General features: G+C 41.9%; 1 protein-coding gene across 1 annotated transcript in view; it reads right to left on the bottom strand.

Annotated features, from left to right (window-relative positions):
- Nucleotides 1-4,596: 4,596 nt before the first annotated feature.
- The window catches only part of ATG2B (autophagy related 2B), a 79,838-nt gene continuing 68,433 nt past the window's right edge, over nt 4,597-16,001 (bottom strand). The window contains exon 42 of the mRNA XM_036882310.2: nt 4,597-9,387. Coding sequence (XP_036738205.2) covers nt 9,157-9,387 — 231 coding nt within the window. The 3' untranslated portion in view covers nt 4,597-9,156. The remainder of the gene's footprint in view (nt 9,388-16,001) is intronic.

Raw genomic sequence — 16,001 nt, 5'->3', positions numbered from 1 at the left:
GAGTTAGGATTCTTCCAAAGCCTTCCCACGGTGCGTGGGGTCAGAATTTGCACAGCCGGGCTCAGCAGGGCGTTTGCCAAACCGAAGTGCCGCTCAGGAAGGGACCGGGCGCCCTCTGCTGGCACCGCCGGGGGATTTCTCTTTCCCCAGGAACAATCCTGCACAAATTTTCAAAGCCCTTCAACTAGATACAGATCTGTTCCAAGGCACGACAAAATATGATTAATAGGTAAAGGCAACGATTTCTCTTGAACAGCACTGTTTAAAGATTTCTTTCAAAGAATGTTTTTTAATGATTAACTGTTGGTGGGTACATCAGTACGTACAACTTTACAAGAGGACAATTGGTGATAGCCACCCAAATTTCCAATGGGTGTCATTTATCACTGACCTGGTGTCCTCTTGTAGTGATTATCCAAAGGGAAGTCACAGAGAAATTGAGGTGCAGCCCAGGTAAGTGACTTGCTCAAGGCGAATGTTCAGGGTTGGAGAGTCGCTACAACTCTAGCCCAACAAATAGGACGTAAAGGTTTTGAAGACAGCTTCCCAAATGACATCAGGTCTGGAAGACTGAGGGTCTTGCAGAAAATAATATGTCCTGAAAGGGTAAAGAGGTAAAACTTTATACCTAAATGGCCTTAGAAGTGGTTATTGCAAAAGGAAGTTATTATTTCTGATTCTGGAGCCATGATCCTGATTTTAAAGCAGCATAGGTTTTCATTGGGGGAGGGAGTTGTGCTTACCTTTCACCAAATGTTGAATGTATTTTGGAGTTAAAGCCTAAGGTCTCCATCACTCTAAAAATAATTGGGCCCCATCTGGGGTGACAAATGCTAACATGAGGGTTGTGGTAGCCAAGTTAATCCTTTGCCCTGAACAAGTTACCTCAGGGGAATCTAAATTTAAGAGCATATTTTGCCCTCTGCTGACAGCCTTGGAAATTCTTGCTGTTAAGGATGCTGTGGTGTCCGTTTTCCTCAGCTAACACCAAACTCCAAAGACCGCCTCCAGCATCCTCCTTGAGTTTTACTTCCAAATGCTACCTAAGATGTACCCTTCAAGTCAAATTTGTCCATCACCAGGCAGTTCTGAGCATCACACTGAAAACGGAGTTGGCTTCCCTAGCAACCCCAAGGCTGGCCCAGACCTGTGTGCAATGCCGGCCAAGCAGATGGACAAAGGGCTGTAAGACAGGACAACCAATGGTGTCTTCCAAGGCAGGAATTCCAATTCTAAGACTGCTCTCGGTGGTTTCTGCCCCCTTCCTCAGCTGTCTGAAATGCCCCTCCATTTCTCAGGAGCAAAACAAATTGATTTCCCAGTAGAAGAAAAAAATGGCTGGGAAGATTAGCTGTGTCCAGTGTGTCTCCTATCAGAGTCAGAGGTCTTCCCACTGGGATCTGAGCTCCCACGAGCAGGGAACATATCTTTCACCGGGGCTGGCTCACTGCACATACAGGCTCAGGAAACAGGAGCAATGGTATCTGACGCTTACTATGTGTCAGACACTGTTCCAAGCACCTTGCATATGTTAACTCATGTAATCCTCATAACCCTACCATTTTCTCTGTTTTATAGAAGAAACTGAAGCATAGGAGGTTAAGCAACTCCCCCAAAGTCACACAGGTAACTAGCAGAGCCTAGGTTCAGCCCCAGGCAGCCTAACTCCAAAATCTATGTTCTTAGCCACTATACCGGTGGCTTCAAGTTGTCTGAACAGTAGAATCACCTGGGGAGCTTCAAAAATATACCCGAGGAGGTTTAATTGGTCTTGGGCCTGGCCTGGGTTTTGGAATTTTTAAAAGATGCTCCAGTGATTCCAAAATGCAGACGAGCCTTGAGGACCACCACATCATACCCTCCCACCTCATTGCCCAGCAAATGTTTGCTGAATTTAGTATTTGCTCCATGTAGAACTGCTTTCAGGAATATAAACAATGCCCGGGAGAAAAAAATCCAACTCTGGTAAATCATTTTGGAGAGCAACTAATTGTAGCTCCAGTAGGGGACGCACTAAGAGCAGGGGTCTGGAGTCAGACGTGCCTGGACTCCCATCCCAGGTGCTCACCAAAGCCCATTTCCTTCTTTGCTCGGCTCACAGCCAGGCCACCTCCCCAGGCTGCCTGTGGCAGGTGTGACCACGGGCCAGAGTTCTGCCAGCCAGCCGGTCTCCAGCACAGAGCCGCCCTTCCTCCTCTCCTGGAAGTGGATTCTCAAGTTCCAGGAGAGGCAGAGGGCAAGTGGGAAGGAGTCCGGTTTCCACCCGTTTGAGGAGAACTGCCAGATATTCAGGAGCACCTGCTGGACTCAATGTGGATGAGAAATACCTCTGCTGGCATTTGGGGTTTACCTACCATTTGTGACTAATGCTCCTGAACTAAGACATAGCATGACTCTGGGTAGGTCACTTACCCTAAGCTTGGTTTGTCATCTGCAGAATGAACGTAATGGGACAGATAGAAATGCTCGCTGTCTGCATTTCCTCCAGCCCCTCCCCCTGCTTCTCCCGGGCTCCCTGCCAGAGGCTGAGCCTCAGGTGCTGCAGGAAGTGGTTCCACCCACAGCAGGCTCCAGCCAGGAGTGCAGCAGCCTGGGGGTGGGGACTATTCCCCCGGCCCCTCTGGCTACTTGGCTCTAAGGCCCCAGCTGCCATGAGGCAGCCCCTTTTCTTCAGAGACAGGTTCCACGAATCACTCTCTGTCCCCTCAGGCCTGTGAGGAGGCTTAATGTTGTGAGATAGGTGAGATGGAGGAGGAGCATTGTGTTCCTGTTGCCAAGAACCGCCAAAAAAAGGCAGGAAGTCCCCACTGACTCACATGGCCGAGGCCCGGGACAGTCCCTGAGCTGGAGTGCAGGAGGCATGGAGCCCTTTGGACCCGAGGGGCGGGGGTCGCCCATGCCCCTGCCTGCTTTCGCCAAGTCAGTCCCTTCTTCACACCCTCCCTGGTAGCCTGTGGCCATCTGCTTCCTGCCAGGACCCTGGCTGATGCTGAATGTGAATGCCACATCGTGAGTGTTAAACAGTGGTCACAGAATAAATACTGAGGTGTTTTTATTTTATATATACATATTTTTATTCCTTCTTATTCACCAGTCTGATGCCTTAATTCTGCACAGGGCCGTTGCCAGCCATCATGTATATATGGACCCCACCCTCACAGAGGGCACCAGACAATAAATAGGGCAGTAAATGAATGTGGATTTATAAAACTACACAAGGGCCACAAAGGTTTGTTTTAAGGAATGTGTGCTATAATGGAGAATACGTAAGTAGAGAGAGTGGCTGGGCCTGAAAATGGTAGCCTTTAAGCTGAGAAAAGGAGGAACCAGGCAGAACATTCTAGAAAGGAATGTGGGAAGGCACTTAAGACACTGTTCTCACCCAGACTGCACATTGTTTTTACCAGGAGAGCTTTGAGCCCAGTGATTTGCAACAGAGGGATTTTTCTGCCCAGGAGACATTAGGCCATATCTGGAAACATTTTGGTTTTTACAGTTGGGAAGAGGTGATACTTGCAGCTATCGAACAAGGCCAAGGATGCTGCTAAACATTACAATGCACAGGACAGATTCCCACAACAAAGGATTATCAGCCCAAAGATTGCTGAAGTGGAGACACTGACTTAGTCCCATTCCAAGATTTTAACTGGTGTTGGGTGGGCCTGAGCTTCAGCATTTAAAAAGAAAATTCTCCAGGTGGCTCTAACTCCTGCTTAGAGGGATGTGGCTGAACTGAAGGATTAGAGCAGTTGGTGCCCAGCAGGGACACAGGGGAGGGGCTGGAGACGCACGTGAAGGGGTGAACAAGCAAGCTGATCCTTATCTTACCTTAGGCTCAAGTCTTCTGGGAGCCGTTCACCTGTCTTCTAGCAGAACTCCTTTCTTAGCTTCCCTGTATATACTTACCTTGCCCTCATGGAGAGTATTCAGTAAGACTTTACAAGTTCCCCTTAAATGATGTCCTAGAATGAGCATGGGGTTTGGGTGTCAAGTCACGTGACCTTAAGCAAGTTTCCTGACCTCTCTGAACCTCAGTCTTCTCCTCTGGAAACCGGAAACTACCTGCCTCCCAGAGGGGCCATGAGGCTCTGTAGATAACATGTGACAATAGCGGGCACACAACGAACATTTTACAAGGTTCCCTTCTTTCTCTTTCACAAGAGCCATGTGTGGTTTTTGCCTGATTGCTCAAGTGGACGTTGGTGACATCTGTCACATCAAAACTTCTTTTGAAGTATTGCTTTTTAAAAATAAGTATTTCTTTTAAGTATTCCTTTTATAAGTAAAAATATTCCTCACATAGATTTATCAAGTATAATCCAGGCCCCTAAGACCAAAACTACAAGATGTACTGGCCACACATCTACACGTGGGCATAACTAATATAGTGATTAATATCCAAAAGGGGGGAGTAGATTTTAACATTACATGCCCTATGTATTTCAGAACAAGATTTGCTATCAGAAGTACCAAGGTTATCAGAACACCATTTCCCAATAGCAGGATCTGACACAGACCTTCTCCCCACCCCAAAAAGTGTTTTATATGGGCTTTAGGAACAGTTCTTGGTGAAAGACAATACTATTTCACGCAAACTCCAAAGAGTAAATATTTTAATTTTTTTCAAGATATTCTTAATTTCATATTTTAAATAGCCACACCAACAAGTTACATTTTCATAAAAATATTCAGACATCATTAGTATTCTTGAAGTATTCACAGCCATAATCACCTTAATAGGAAAATTAGCAATGATAGTCAATGTATGCAATACAGATAAATTCAATGTCTAAAATAAGTCAGGCTGGATTACCAAGAGATGAACTTCTGCCCCTACCAAATTTCTCAGTAAAAAAGCAAAATAGTCCTGTGTGACCAGCAAGTTATACAATGTAAGACAAATTCAACTAGAAATTGGAAGCTGCCATTTTATATATATGAAATACATGTGAAACAGCAAAGTAAACATGTTTTAAAGGAGGGGCTGCTATTTCAACTACCCCACACAGTAGAGATGTTATTGAGTCAGCTAACATCATATTCACAATCCTTTGATATACAACATAGCACTCTGGTACTTACTATAAAGCAGCATGCTCAAAACCGAGGTGCCGACAGTTATAGGAGGTGAAAATAGATCTCTAACACTCTATACTTTTTAAATTGCTGACATTTCAAAATATGAGTTTTGGGAACTCAAATTCCTCATCCCTAAACAAGCCTATCACAGTGGTGTGTTAGAATGCCTTTTCTGTCTCTGATTTACAGACACTGTGATGAAAGGTAAATGCAATTAACTGGCTGACTGGCAACTACACATCTAAAGTCTATTAAGGGGAGCAGTGTGTCTAGCATGGTCCTGAAAATATTGAGATAAAAATAAATTGGCATTAAAGGACTCAATTATTCTCATATGAAAAGACTGACTATATCTTCCAGTAAACAGAAATAAAATTTCTTGGTAATGGAAAAAAATATTTTTCTCCCCCTTATCTATACACCATACAAATAACCTTCCCTTTAACCTATGACGCAAATTAATATTTGACTTATTCTGTTTGAATAAGCATGTCCAGTTGATGCATTTACAGATAACAAAAGAATACCACCCTGTGTATGCATAGACCTTACTTTGAAGCAGCTTAAAGGACTTTCTAGACATTCCCTCTGATGTCTAGGTAGGTCAAGAAGATGTGAGGGGAGACAGGGAATAAAATTCCTCAACATAGAACACTAGCTCTGCCATATACCTGGTAATTCTGACGAATTATATCCAATGCAGGTAAAAGAAAAGTGAAGTTAAATGATTTCCCTTAAGTCGCACAACTTTTTACAGATACAAAATTTAATGTTAAGACAAGTGTTAATCCTGAAGCCATTTAGTGCAAGTGTGGATTTCTCATTTAAAATCGCTCACATTCAACTCTGCCTGCAGTCTCTCCTCTGCTAAGTGTACACACTGTGCGAAGAACCTGAACCGAACGACCCTCCAGAGACACCACCTTCGGACGAGTGGGCCCTGCCAGAGCAGACAACGCTGTTTGGGCCGTTTTGAAACTGAACAAAGGCAGGAAACCTACAGAACAGTTCTTAAAGGAGATGGTTAAAAAGCAATTCCCTTAAAAGCTAGAAATATCTTAATGGCATTTAAAAGTGACAGCAGGGGGCAGGAAACACTGGTTTTTAATTTTTGCCATTTTGTTACTTGGTTAAGACTTTTTTCTTAAACTGAGTTTACATTACAAAAATACATGCATGTAAGTGGGGATCCAAAATGGACCCAAATTTTATTAATGTCAAAATCTAATGCGATGATGTCTAGAAGAAACATGGTTTTACATCTATCCTAAAAGCAAATGCTGAGTGGACGTTCTGCCTGTAAATTATAGCAATCTGGGAACAGACAGGAAGGGAAAATGCGGAGTCCAAATCAGTCCCCATTCAAGAGAAGACATCGCCTCTACCTCCATTGCCTTTACAATGGAAGGTGGTCTTAATGTGCTCTTAACACTGTGGGGTTCTGAGATTCTCTGGAGAATCCTGATCAGCTGGCTTACCTAGACTCCTTGGGGAGATATCTACACAGCCCCCTCCATGTAGAAGGGCCACATCAAAGTCACCCATGCAGGCACTGTGACCATTCAGAAACACATCACTCTAGTGAGCCGAGATCTAAAGGCACCCCTGACCACTCTGTGGGTGATGTGACCAGAGTGCTCTCATTCAACAATGCCACCAGCCAGAAGTGCCACAGGTCCAGGGCACTCTACTGAGCATTACAACCCACACCATTGTTCACACACTCACACACATCACCTAATCATCTGAAATCTCTGTTGGGCTTTGTCATAAGAAATGCCTTCATTTACAGAGAGGGGCACTAAGTCATCTGCTTGGTAAGTCGTAGATCTTGCAACCCAAGGATCCTCCCCAACCCTCTTTCTACTGTGTCACTGAGACATAAAAGTTTGAAAAGACACCTAAAAACAAAAAACAAAACTGAGGACACTTAATGAAGAAGTGTTCAAATACAGATAGGTCCTCTGCATAAACATCTCAAGATCATCTTGGTTAAACTGACAATGAATAGAACTTTGACCAAGAAACTTTCAGAGGCACAAGGTTTCTGTTCCCAAACCTTGTTTCACTAGCAGGTAGAGGACAGAGAAAGAATGACAGAGATTACATTCCAGAGATAAAGGCTGAAAGAGAACTGATAAATCTGATTTGTCAAAAGACAGATCCATTTGCAACTCAAGAGCACAAAGAAGAGAATGATAATTTCTCCCTATGTCTAAATAAACTTAAATAATCATTATAACTATGGAAAATATATTTAAAAATGAGAGATTTTATATTTTTAAGTTTGATCAAGTGGTACTCAGTTTGACGAATCATCACAGATAACAAGCATTGTTATGTCCCACTGTAAGGGAAAAATGGACACACTGGGGGACAGTGTGCAGGGCAGTCGGATGTGCCCCAGGCAGGCAGAGCCTTCGGGATGATCACCAGGCATGCCTAGTGTTTACTCCGGACCATGTTCTCCATGGACTCCATTTAACTAGCACAGACTAACAAGTGGTTCTGTGATGCTTAAACAGGTGGTTGCCCTGGGCATTCCGTTTTTAAGTTTTGCAGCAGTAAAAAGAAACAAAATTAAAATTAAATTAAATGCTATTTAACACAATTTTTATAATTTTAAATATTAGGATTTATTTACATTGCTTCTTGTTTAGAAAATTTAGAGAATGAAATAGGTCCAACATCCTTTTCCAGACCCCAAACTGAAATGTAGTTCTGACATCCAAACTCACCTCAAATGCATTCCCCCAACTTTAGAAAATGAGAACTCATATCATGCAACTTTAAATAGCAGATGAACACCAAGTCCTGCATTTCCTTTCTGCCAGATTAATATGAAGTCAGAGATGGGGGTCCTGAGAACAATTTCCTCTACCCCCACTCCTAGGTAATGATCTACTTGATATTAACCAAAATCAGTTTGAGAAAGTGTTCCCAAGTGGCTCAGATAAACCACAGTACTGCATCTATGAATATGCCCTAAGAAAAGCAAAATATTCATGGAAGCATAGAACAATTTTACCTTAAATAAGAAGACTTTATTTGTTCCTGACAGGTTATCAAAATGTACACTGTTAACCAAGTAAAAATGGTACTTCGAAATAGCTGACTAGGCTATATTTGGAGGATTTTTGGTTAATTTTAAAACAGAAAAAAAAAGTTCCAATCTCCTTTTCCACACATACCTAACAAGCCTGCAGTACACCTGCTTAAAACTGAACATATAAACAATTATATGGGCCCCAACTCATGATAGAATGCACACTTTCATTTACACTTAAGATAAATGGGGTTGTTCCATTTGGGAGTTACCTTCCTTTGCCAAAAACTTTCATTCTTACTCCACTCGGTATTTTGTGTAACTCTGTAAATTACATAGAGAATATAGCACATGACTTGGATTAATCTAAAACACACACAGACACACACACACACGATAAAGTGCAACACAACAGAACACATCTGCGACATTCATGCTCTCAACTCCCACAGACAGACTTTCTGAGGAAATGAAAATAATGTTCTTGAGTTGATGAATTCTAAATTCAAGAGACTAGGTTATTTACTCCTCAGTGATATTTATGTTGAAAATCCCATTTGCTTTGCTTTCCCTGTGGCTTCTGTCTCTCATTCTCAACGAACATTTCGAAGCTGTGATTCTTTTTTAAGCCTTGAGAAAACATCAACTCTTGGAGCAATGTAAGTAGTGCTTCCAACGTACTCCAATGGTTTTGAGCACTCTGCACTGTGAAAGGTTTCCAATGTACCTGGTCTGTAACAAGAATTACACCATTTCAGTAAGCGCAAGCATTCCACTAACCTGGCGGCAGATGCTTTAGGGACTTTTGACACTAGCTACCAAATGCTTCTACAGGCAAGTACCAAAGTAGCCCTAAAACACCACGAGTTTTTGATTGTATGCTGTTTTGACATTAAATTATTTAACTAAGAAATGCTTTTGTTCCTGAGATGAGCACAATAAAATTAAATGAGTTCCCTCTGACCCTGACAGCAACACTTGGCTCCTCATTTCCATCGTCATTATCTTCATAAAGAAGCATGTCTTAGGTATCAGTCTTCCCCATGGCGCCACTTCTGGGATTCGTCTTGCCGAACATCTGGTCTGATTTGGTTTCTCATGCCACCTAACACGTTTGATGTTGCTTCTGTGGCGACGATCAGAGGTCTCACCACCGCTGGAGGTATCTGGCGCAGGACTTCACCCACAGCCCCCGTGACCCCTCTGCTCTCATGCTCTCGAGCTGCGGTTTCATAAATGGTCTGGGCTGTGTCTGTAATTCCCTGCAAGTGGACAGCAGAGAGAAGGGGGTAAGTTACTGCTCAGAAAGCTCTCTAAATTACCATTAATACACACTTTTAGTAGAGTTCATCAACAATGTAAATAGGCAAAAAAAAAAAAACTGTGCTTTTGAGATAACCCATGGGTTGATTTTTATGACAAAATTATAAGGGAAACTAAGAAGCAATTATGATGATTTAGTATTTTGTTGTGACACTCATGCATGGGAAATGTAACTGAAGTACAATTTCACTACGGAAATTTACAGAAATATTTAATGACCAAGAGCAGCTTTTCTGGCAGTATTACTCACTCTAATTAAATCAAACTTAGCAAACAAAGCTTCTGGAATAAATACAGTCACTAAAGGAATATGGTAATAGTTCCTCTGATTCAACTGTAACAAGAAAAACTAATTCTACTATGCTCCAGAAAATTATTTGTCTTAAATGGCTGTGTACTACCAAACCCACAGCCAACATCATACTTAACAGTGAAAAGCTAAAAGCTTTTCCTCTAAGATTGGGAACATGACAAGAAGGCCCACTCTCACCACTTCCATTCAGCATAGTACTGAAGGTCCTAGCCATGGCAATCAGACAACACAAAGAAATAAAAGGCATCCAGATTGGTAAGGAAGAGGTTAAACTGTCACTGTTTGCAGATTACGGGATATTGTACATAAAAAACCCTAAAGAATCCACTCCAAAACTACTACAACTAATATCTGAATTCAGCAAAGTAGCAGGATACAAAATTAATACACAGAAATCTGTTGCATTCCTATACACTAACAACGAACTAGCAGAAAGAGAAATCAGGAAAACAATTCCATTCACAATTGCATCAAAAAGAATAAAATACCTAGGAATATACCTAACCAAGGAAGTGAAAGACCTATACTCTGAAAACTACAAGACACTCCTGAGAGAAATTAAAGAGGAAACTAGGATACTAATAAATGGAAATTCATTCCATGCTCTTTGGCAGGAAGAATTAATATTGTTAAAATGGCCATCCTGCCTAAAGTAATCTACAGATTCAATGCAATCCCTATTAAAATACCAACAGCATTCTTCAACAAACTGGAACAAATAGTTCTAAAATTCATATGGAACCACAGATGACCCCAAATAGCCAAAGCAATCCAGAGAGGGAAGAATAAAGCTGGGGGGATTACACTCCCCAACTTCAAGGTCTACTACAAAGCCACAGTAATCAAAACAATTTAGTACTAGCACAAGACCCATAGACCCATGGAACAGAATAGAGAGCCCAGATATAAACCCACACATATATGGCCAATTAATATATGATAAAGGAGCCATGGTTACAGAATGAGGAAATGACAGCCTCTTCAACAACTGGTGTTGGCAAAACTGGACAGCTGTAAAAGAATGAAACTGGATTACTGTCTAACTCCATGTACAAAAGTAAACTCAAAATGGATCAAAAAACTGAATGTAAATCATGAAACCATAAAACTCTCAGAAGAAAACATAGGCAAAATCTCTTGAATATAAACATGAGCAGCTTTTTCCTGAACAGATCTCCTCATGCAAGGGAAACAAAAGCAAAAATGAACAAATGGGACTACATCAAACTAAAAAACTTCTGTACAGCAAAAGACATCACCAGCAGAAAAGACATCCTACAGTATGGGAGAATATATTCATAAACGACATACCCAATAAGCAGTGAACATCCAAAATATATAAAGAGCTCACATGCCTCAACATCTAAAAAGCAAATAACCCAATTTAAATATGGGTGGAGGATCGGAACAGACACTTCTCCAAAGAAGAAATTCAGATGGCCAATAGGTACATGAAAAGATGCTCCACAAGGCTAATCACCAGGGAAATGCAAATTAAAACCACAATGAGATATCACCTCACACCAGTTAGGTGTGATCCAAAAGACTAAGTACAACAAATGCTGGCAAGAATGTGGAGAAAAGGGAACCCTCCTACACTGCTGGTAGGAATGAAAATTAGTTCAACCATTGTGGAGAGCAATATGGAGGTTCCTCAAAAAACTAAAAATAGAAATACCATTTGATTCATTAACTCTACTCCTAGGAATTTACCTGAAGAAAACAAGATCACAGATTCAAAAAGATATATGCACTCCTATGTTTATCGCAGCACTATTTACAATAGCCAAGATATGGAAACAACCTAAGTGTCCATCAGTAGATGAACAGATAAAGAAGATGTGGTACATATAGACAACGGAATACTATTCAGCCATAAGTAGAAAACAAATCCTACCATTCATAACAACATGGATGGAACTAGAGGGTATTATGCTCAGTGAAATAAGCCAGGCAGAGAAAGACAAGTACCAAATGATTTCCCTCATTTGTGGAGTATAATAAAGCTAAACTGAAGGAACAAAACAGCAGCAGACTCACAGACTCCAAGAAGGGACTAGCGGTTACCAAAGGGGAGGGGTGGGAGAGGGTGGGTGGGGAGGGAGGGAGAAGGGGATTAAGGGGCATTATAATTAGCACACACAATATAGTTAGGTCATGGGGAAGGCAATACAGCATAGAGAAGACAAATAATGACTCCATAGCATCTTACTACATATATAGCTATCTTACTATATACAGCATCTTACTATATTATAGCAAATGGATAATGACTGCAATGGGGTGTGAAGGGGAACTTGATAATATGGGTGAATGTTGAAACCACAATGTTGCTCATGTAAAACCTTCATAAGATTGTATATCAGGGGAGCTGGGCGGAAGATGGCGGCATGAGTAGAGCAGCGGAAATCTCCTCCCAAAACTACATATATCTATGAAAATATAACAAAGACAACCCTTCCTAGAATAAAGACCAGAGGACACAGGACAATATCCAGACCACATCCGCACCTGAGAGAACCCAGCGCCTCGCGAAGGGGGTAAGATACAAGCCCCGGCCCCGCGGGAGCCGAGCGCCCCTCCCCCCCAGCTCCCGGAGGGAGAAGAGCAGGCAGAGCGGGAGGGAGACGGAGCCCAGGACTGCCGAGCACCCAGCCCCAGCCATCCGGACCAGAGTGCAGGGCGCTCGATACTGGGAAAACAGGGCAGCAAGAACAGTGAGCGGGCACTGGAGGCCGGGCGACAGAGGACATAAGAAAAGCGCGCGACCAATTTTTTTTTTTTTTTTTTGCTGCTTTGTTTTGGCGAGCGCTTTTTGGAAGTCTTAAAGGGATAGGGACCCCAATACTACGGAAACAGGGCAGCAAGACCGGAGAGCAGAGGCCTGAGGCTGGCACCGGAGAATAAAGAAAAACGAGCGTCCACTTTTTTTTTTTTTAATTAAAAAAATTCTTTTATTTTTTTAATTTAAAATTTTTTTCTTTTTTTATTTATTTATTTATTTTTGGTGGTCATTGTTTTGTTTCAGCAGATGCTTTTTGGAAGTCTTAAACAGGCACGGCGGGACACTTAATCCAGAGGTAGGGAATCCGGGATCTCTGGGCACCCTAACCCCTGGGCTGCAGGGAGCAGGGAGGCCCCTTACGGAGATAAATAGCCTCCCAGCAGCTCCTGCTCCAACGCGACTCCACCATTTTGGAGCAGCTGCCCGAGCCAGGCCACGCCCACAGCAACAGCGGAGATTAACTCCATAGCAGCCGGGCAGGAAGCAGAAGCCCTGTCTGCGCGCAGCTGCGCAGCACAAGCCACTAGAGGCCGCTGTTCTCCCAGGAGAGGAGGGCCACAAACCAACAAGAAAGGAAGTCCTTCCAGCCGTCACTCGTCCCAGTTCTGCAGACTATTCCTATCACCATGAAAAGGCAAAGCTACAGGCAGACAAAGATCACAGAGACAACACCAGAGAAGGAGACAGACCTAACCAGTCTCCCTGAAAAAGAATTCAAAATAAGAATCATAAACATGCTGACAGAGATGCAGAGAAATACGCAAGAGAAATGGGATGAAGTCCGGAGGGAGATCACAGATGCCAGAAAGGAGATCGCAGAAATGAAACAAACTCTGGAAGGGTTTATAAGCAGAATGGATAGGATGCAAGAGGCCATTGATGGAATTGAAACCAGAGAACAGGAACGCATAGAAGCTGACATAGAGAGAGACAAAAGGATCTCCAGGAATGAAACAATATTAGGAGAACTGTGTGACCAATCCAAAAGGAACAATATCCGTATTATAGGGGTCCCAGAAGAAAAAGAGAGAGGAAAAGAGATGTAAGTATCTTAGAAGAAATAATTGCTGAAAACTTCCCCAAACTGGGGGAGGAAATAATCGAACAGACCACGGAAATAAACAGAACGCCCAACAGAAAGGATCTAAGGAGGACAACACCAAGACACATAATAATTAAAATGGCAAAGATCAAGGACAAGGAAAGAGTTTTAAAGGCAGCTAGAGAGAAAAAGGTCACCTATAAAGGAAAACCCATCAGGCTAACATCAGATTTCTCAACAGAAACCCTACAGGCCAGAAGAGAATGGCATGATATATTTAATACAATGAAACAGAAGGGCCTTGAACCAAGGATACTGTATCCAGCATGACTATCATTCAAATATGATGGTGGGATTAAACAATTCCCAGACAAACAAAAGCTGAGGGAATTTGCTTTCCACAAACCACCTCTACAGAACATCTTACAGGGACTGCTCTAGATGGCAGCACTCCTAGAAAGAGCACAGCACAAAACACCCAACATATGAAGAATCGAGGAGGAGGAACAAGAAGGGAGAGAAGAAAAGAATCTCAAGACACTGTATATAACAGCTCAATAAGCGAGCTAAGTTAGGCAGTAAGATACTAAAGAGGCTAACCTTGAACCTTTGGTAACCACGAATTTAAAGCCTGCAATGGCAATAAGTACATATCTTTCAATAGTCACCCTAAATGTTAATGGGATGAATGCACCAATCAAAAGACATAGAGTAACAGAACGGATAAAAAAGCAAGACCCATCTATATGCTGCTTACAAGAAACTCACCTCAAACCCAAAGACATGTACAGACTAAAAGTCAAGGGATGGAAAAACATATTTCAAGCAAACAACAGCGAGAAGAAAGCAGGGGTTGCAGTACTAATATCAGACAAAATAGACTTCAAAACAAAGAAAGTAACAAGAGATAAAGAAGGACACTACATAATGATAAAGGGCTCAGTCAAACAAGAGGATATAACCATTCTAAATATATATGCTCCAAACACAGGAGCACCAGCATATGTGAAACAAATACTAACAGAACTAAAGGGGGAAATAGACTGCAATGCATTCATTCTAGGAGACTTCAACACACCACTCACCCCAAAGGATAGATCCACTGGGCAGAAAATAAGTAAGGATACGGAAGCACTGAACAACACAGTAGAGCAGATGGACCTAATAGACATCTATAGAACTCTACATCCAAAAGCAGCGGGATATACATTCTTCTCAAGTGCACATGGAACATTCTCCAGAATAGACCACATACTAGGCCACAAAAAGAGCCTCAGAAAATTCCAAAAGATTGAAATCCTACCAACCAACTTTTCAGACCACAAAGGCATAAAACTAGAAATAAACTGTACAAAGAAAGCAAAGAGGCTCACAAACACATGGAGGCTTAACAACACGCTCCTAAATAATCAATGGATCAATGACCAAGTCAAAATGGAGATCCAGCAATATATGGAAACAAATGACAACAACAACACTAAGCCCCAACTTCTGTGGGACACAGCAAAAGCAGTCTTAAGAGGAAAGTATATAGCAATCCAAGCATATTTTAAAAAAAAAGAGCAATCCTAAATGAATGGTCTAATGTCACAATTATCAAAATTGGAAAAAGAAGAACAGATGAGGCCTAAGGTCAGCAGAAGGAGGGACATAATAAAGATCAGAGAAGAAATAAATAAAATTGAGAAGAATAAAACAATAGCAAAAATCAATGAAACCAAGAGCTGGTTCTTCGAGAAAATAAACAAAATAGATAAGCCTCTAGCCAGACTTATTAAGAAGAAAAGAGAGTCAACACAAATCAACAGTATCAGAAACGAGAAAGGAAAAATCACGATGGACCCCACAGAAATACAAAGAATTATTAGAGAATACTATGAAAACCTATATGCTAACAAGCTGGGAATCCTAGGAGAAATGGACAACTTCCTAGAAAAATACAAACTTCCACAATTGACCCAGAAAGAAACAGAAAATCAAAACAGACCAATTACCAGCAACGAAATTGAAGCGGTAATCAAAAAACTACCAAAGAACAAAACCCCCGGGCCAGATGGATTTACCTCGGAATTTTATCAGACATACAGGGAAGACATAATACCCATTCTCCTTAAAGTTTTCCAAGAAATAGAAGAGGAGGGGATACTCCCAAACTCATTCTATGAAGCTAACATCACCCTAATACCAAAACCAGGCAAAGACCCCACCAAAAAAGAAAACTACAGACCAATATCCCTGATGAACGTAGACGCAAAAATACTCAACAAAATTTTAGCAAACCGAATTCATACACCATCGTACACCATGACCAAGTGGGATTCATCCCAGGGATGCAAGGATGGAGGATGGTATAACATTCGAAAATCCATCAACATCATCCACCACATCAACAAAAAGAAAGACAAAAACCACA

Source organism: Manis pentadactyla, chromosome 11 (assembly GCF_030020395.1).
Source record: "Manis pentadactyla isolate mManPen7 chromosome 11, mManPen7.hap1, whole genome shotgun sequence".
In the NCBI taxonomy this organism is placed as follows: domain Eukaryota; kingdom Metazoa; phylum Chordata; class Mammalia; order Pholidota; family Manidae; genus Manis; species Manis pentadactyla.
The sequence above is the reverse complement of the archived record's forward strand: the minus strand, read 5'-3'. Positions and strand labels throughout refer to the sequence as shown.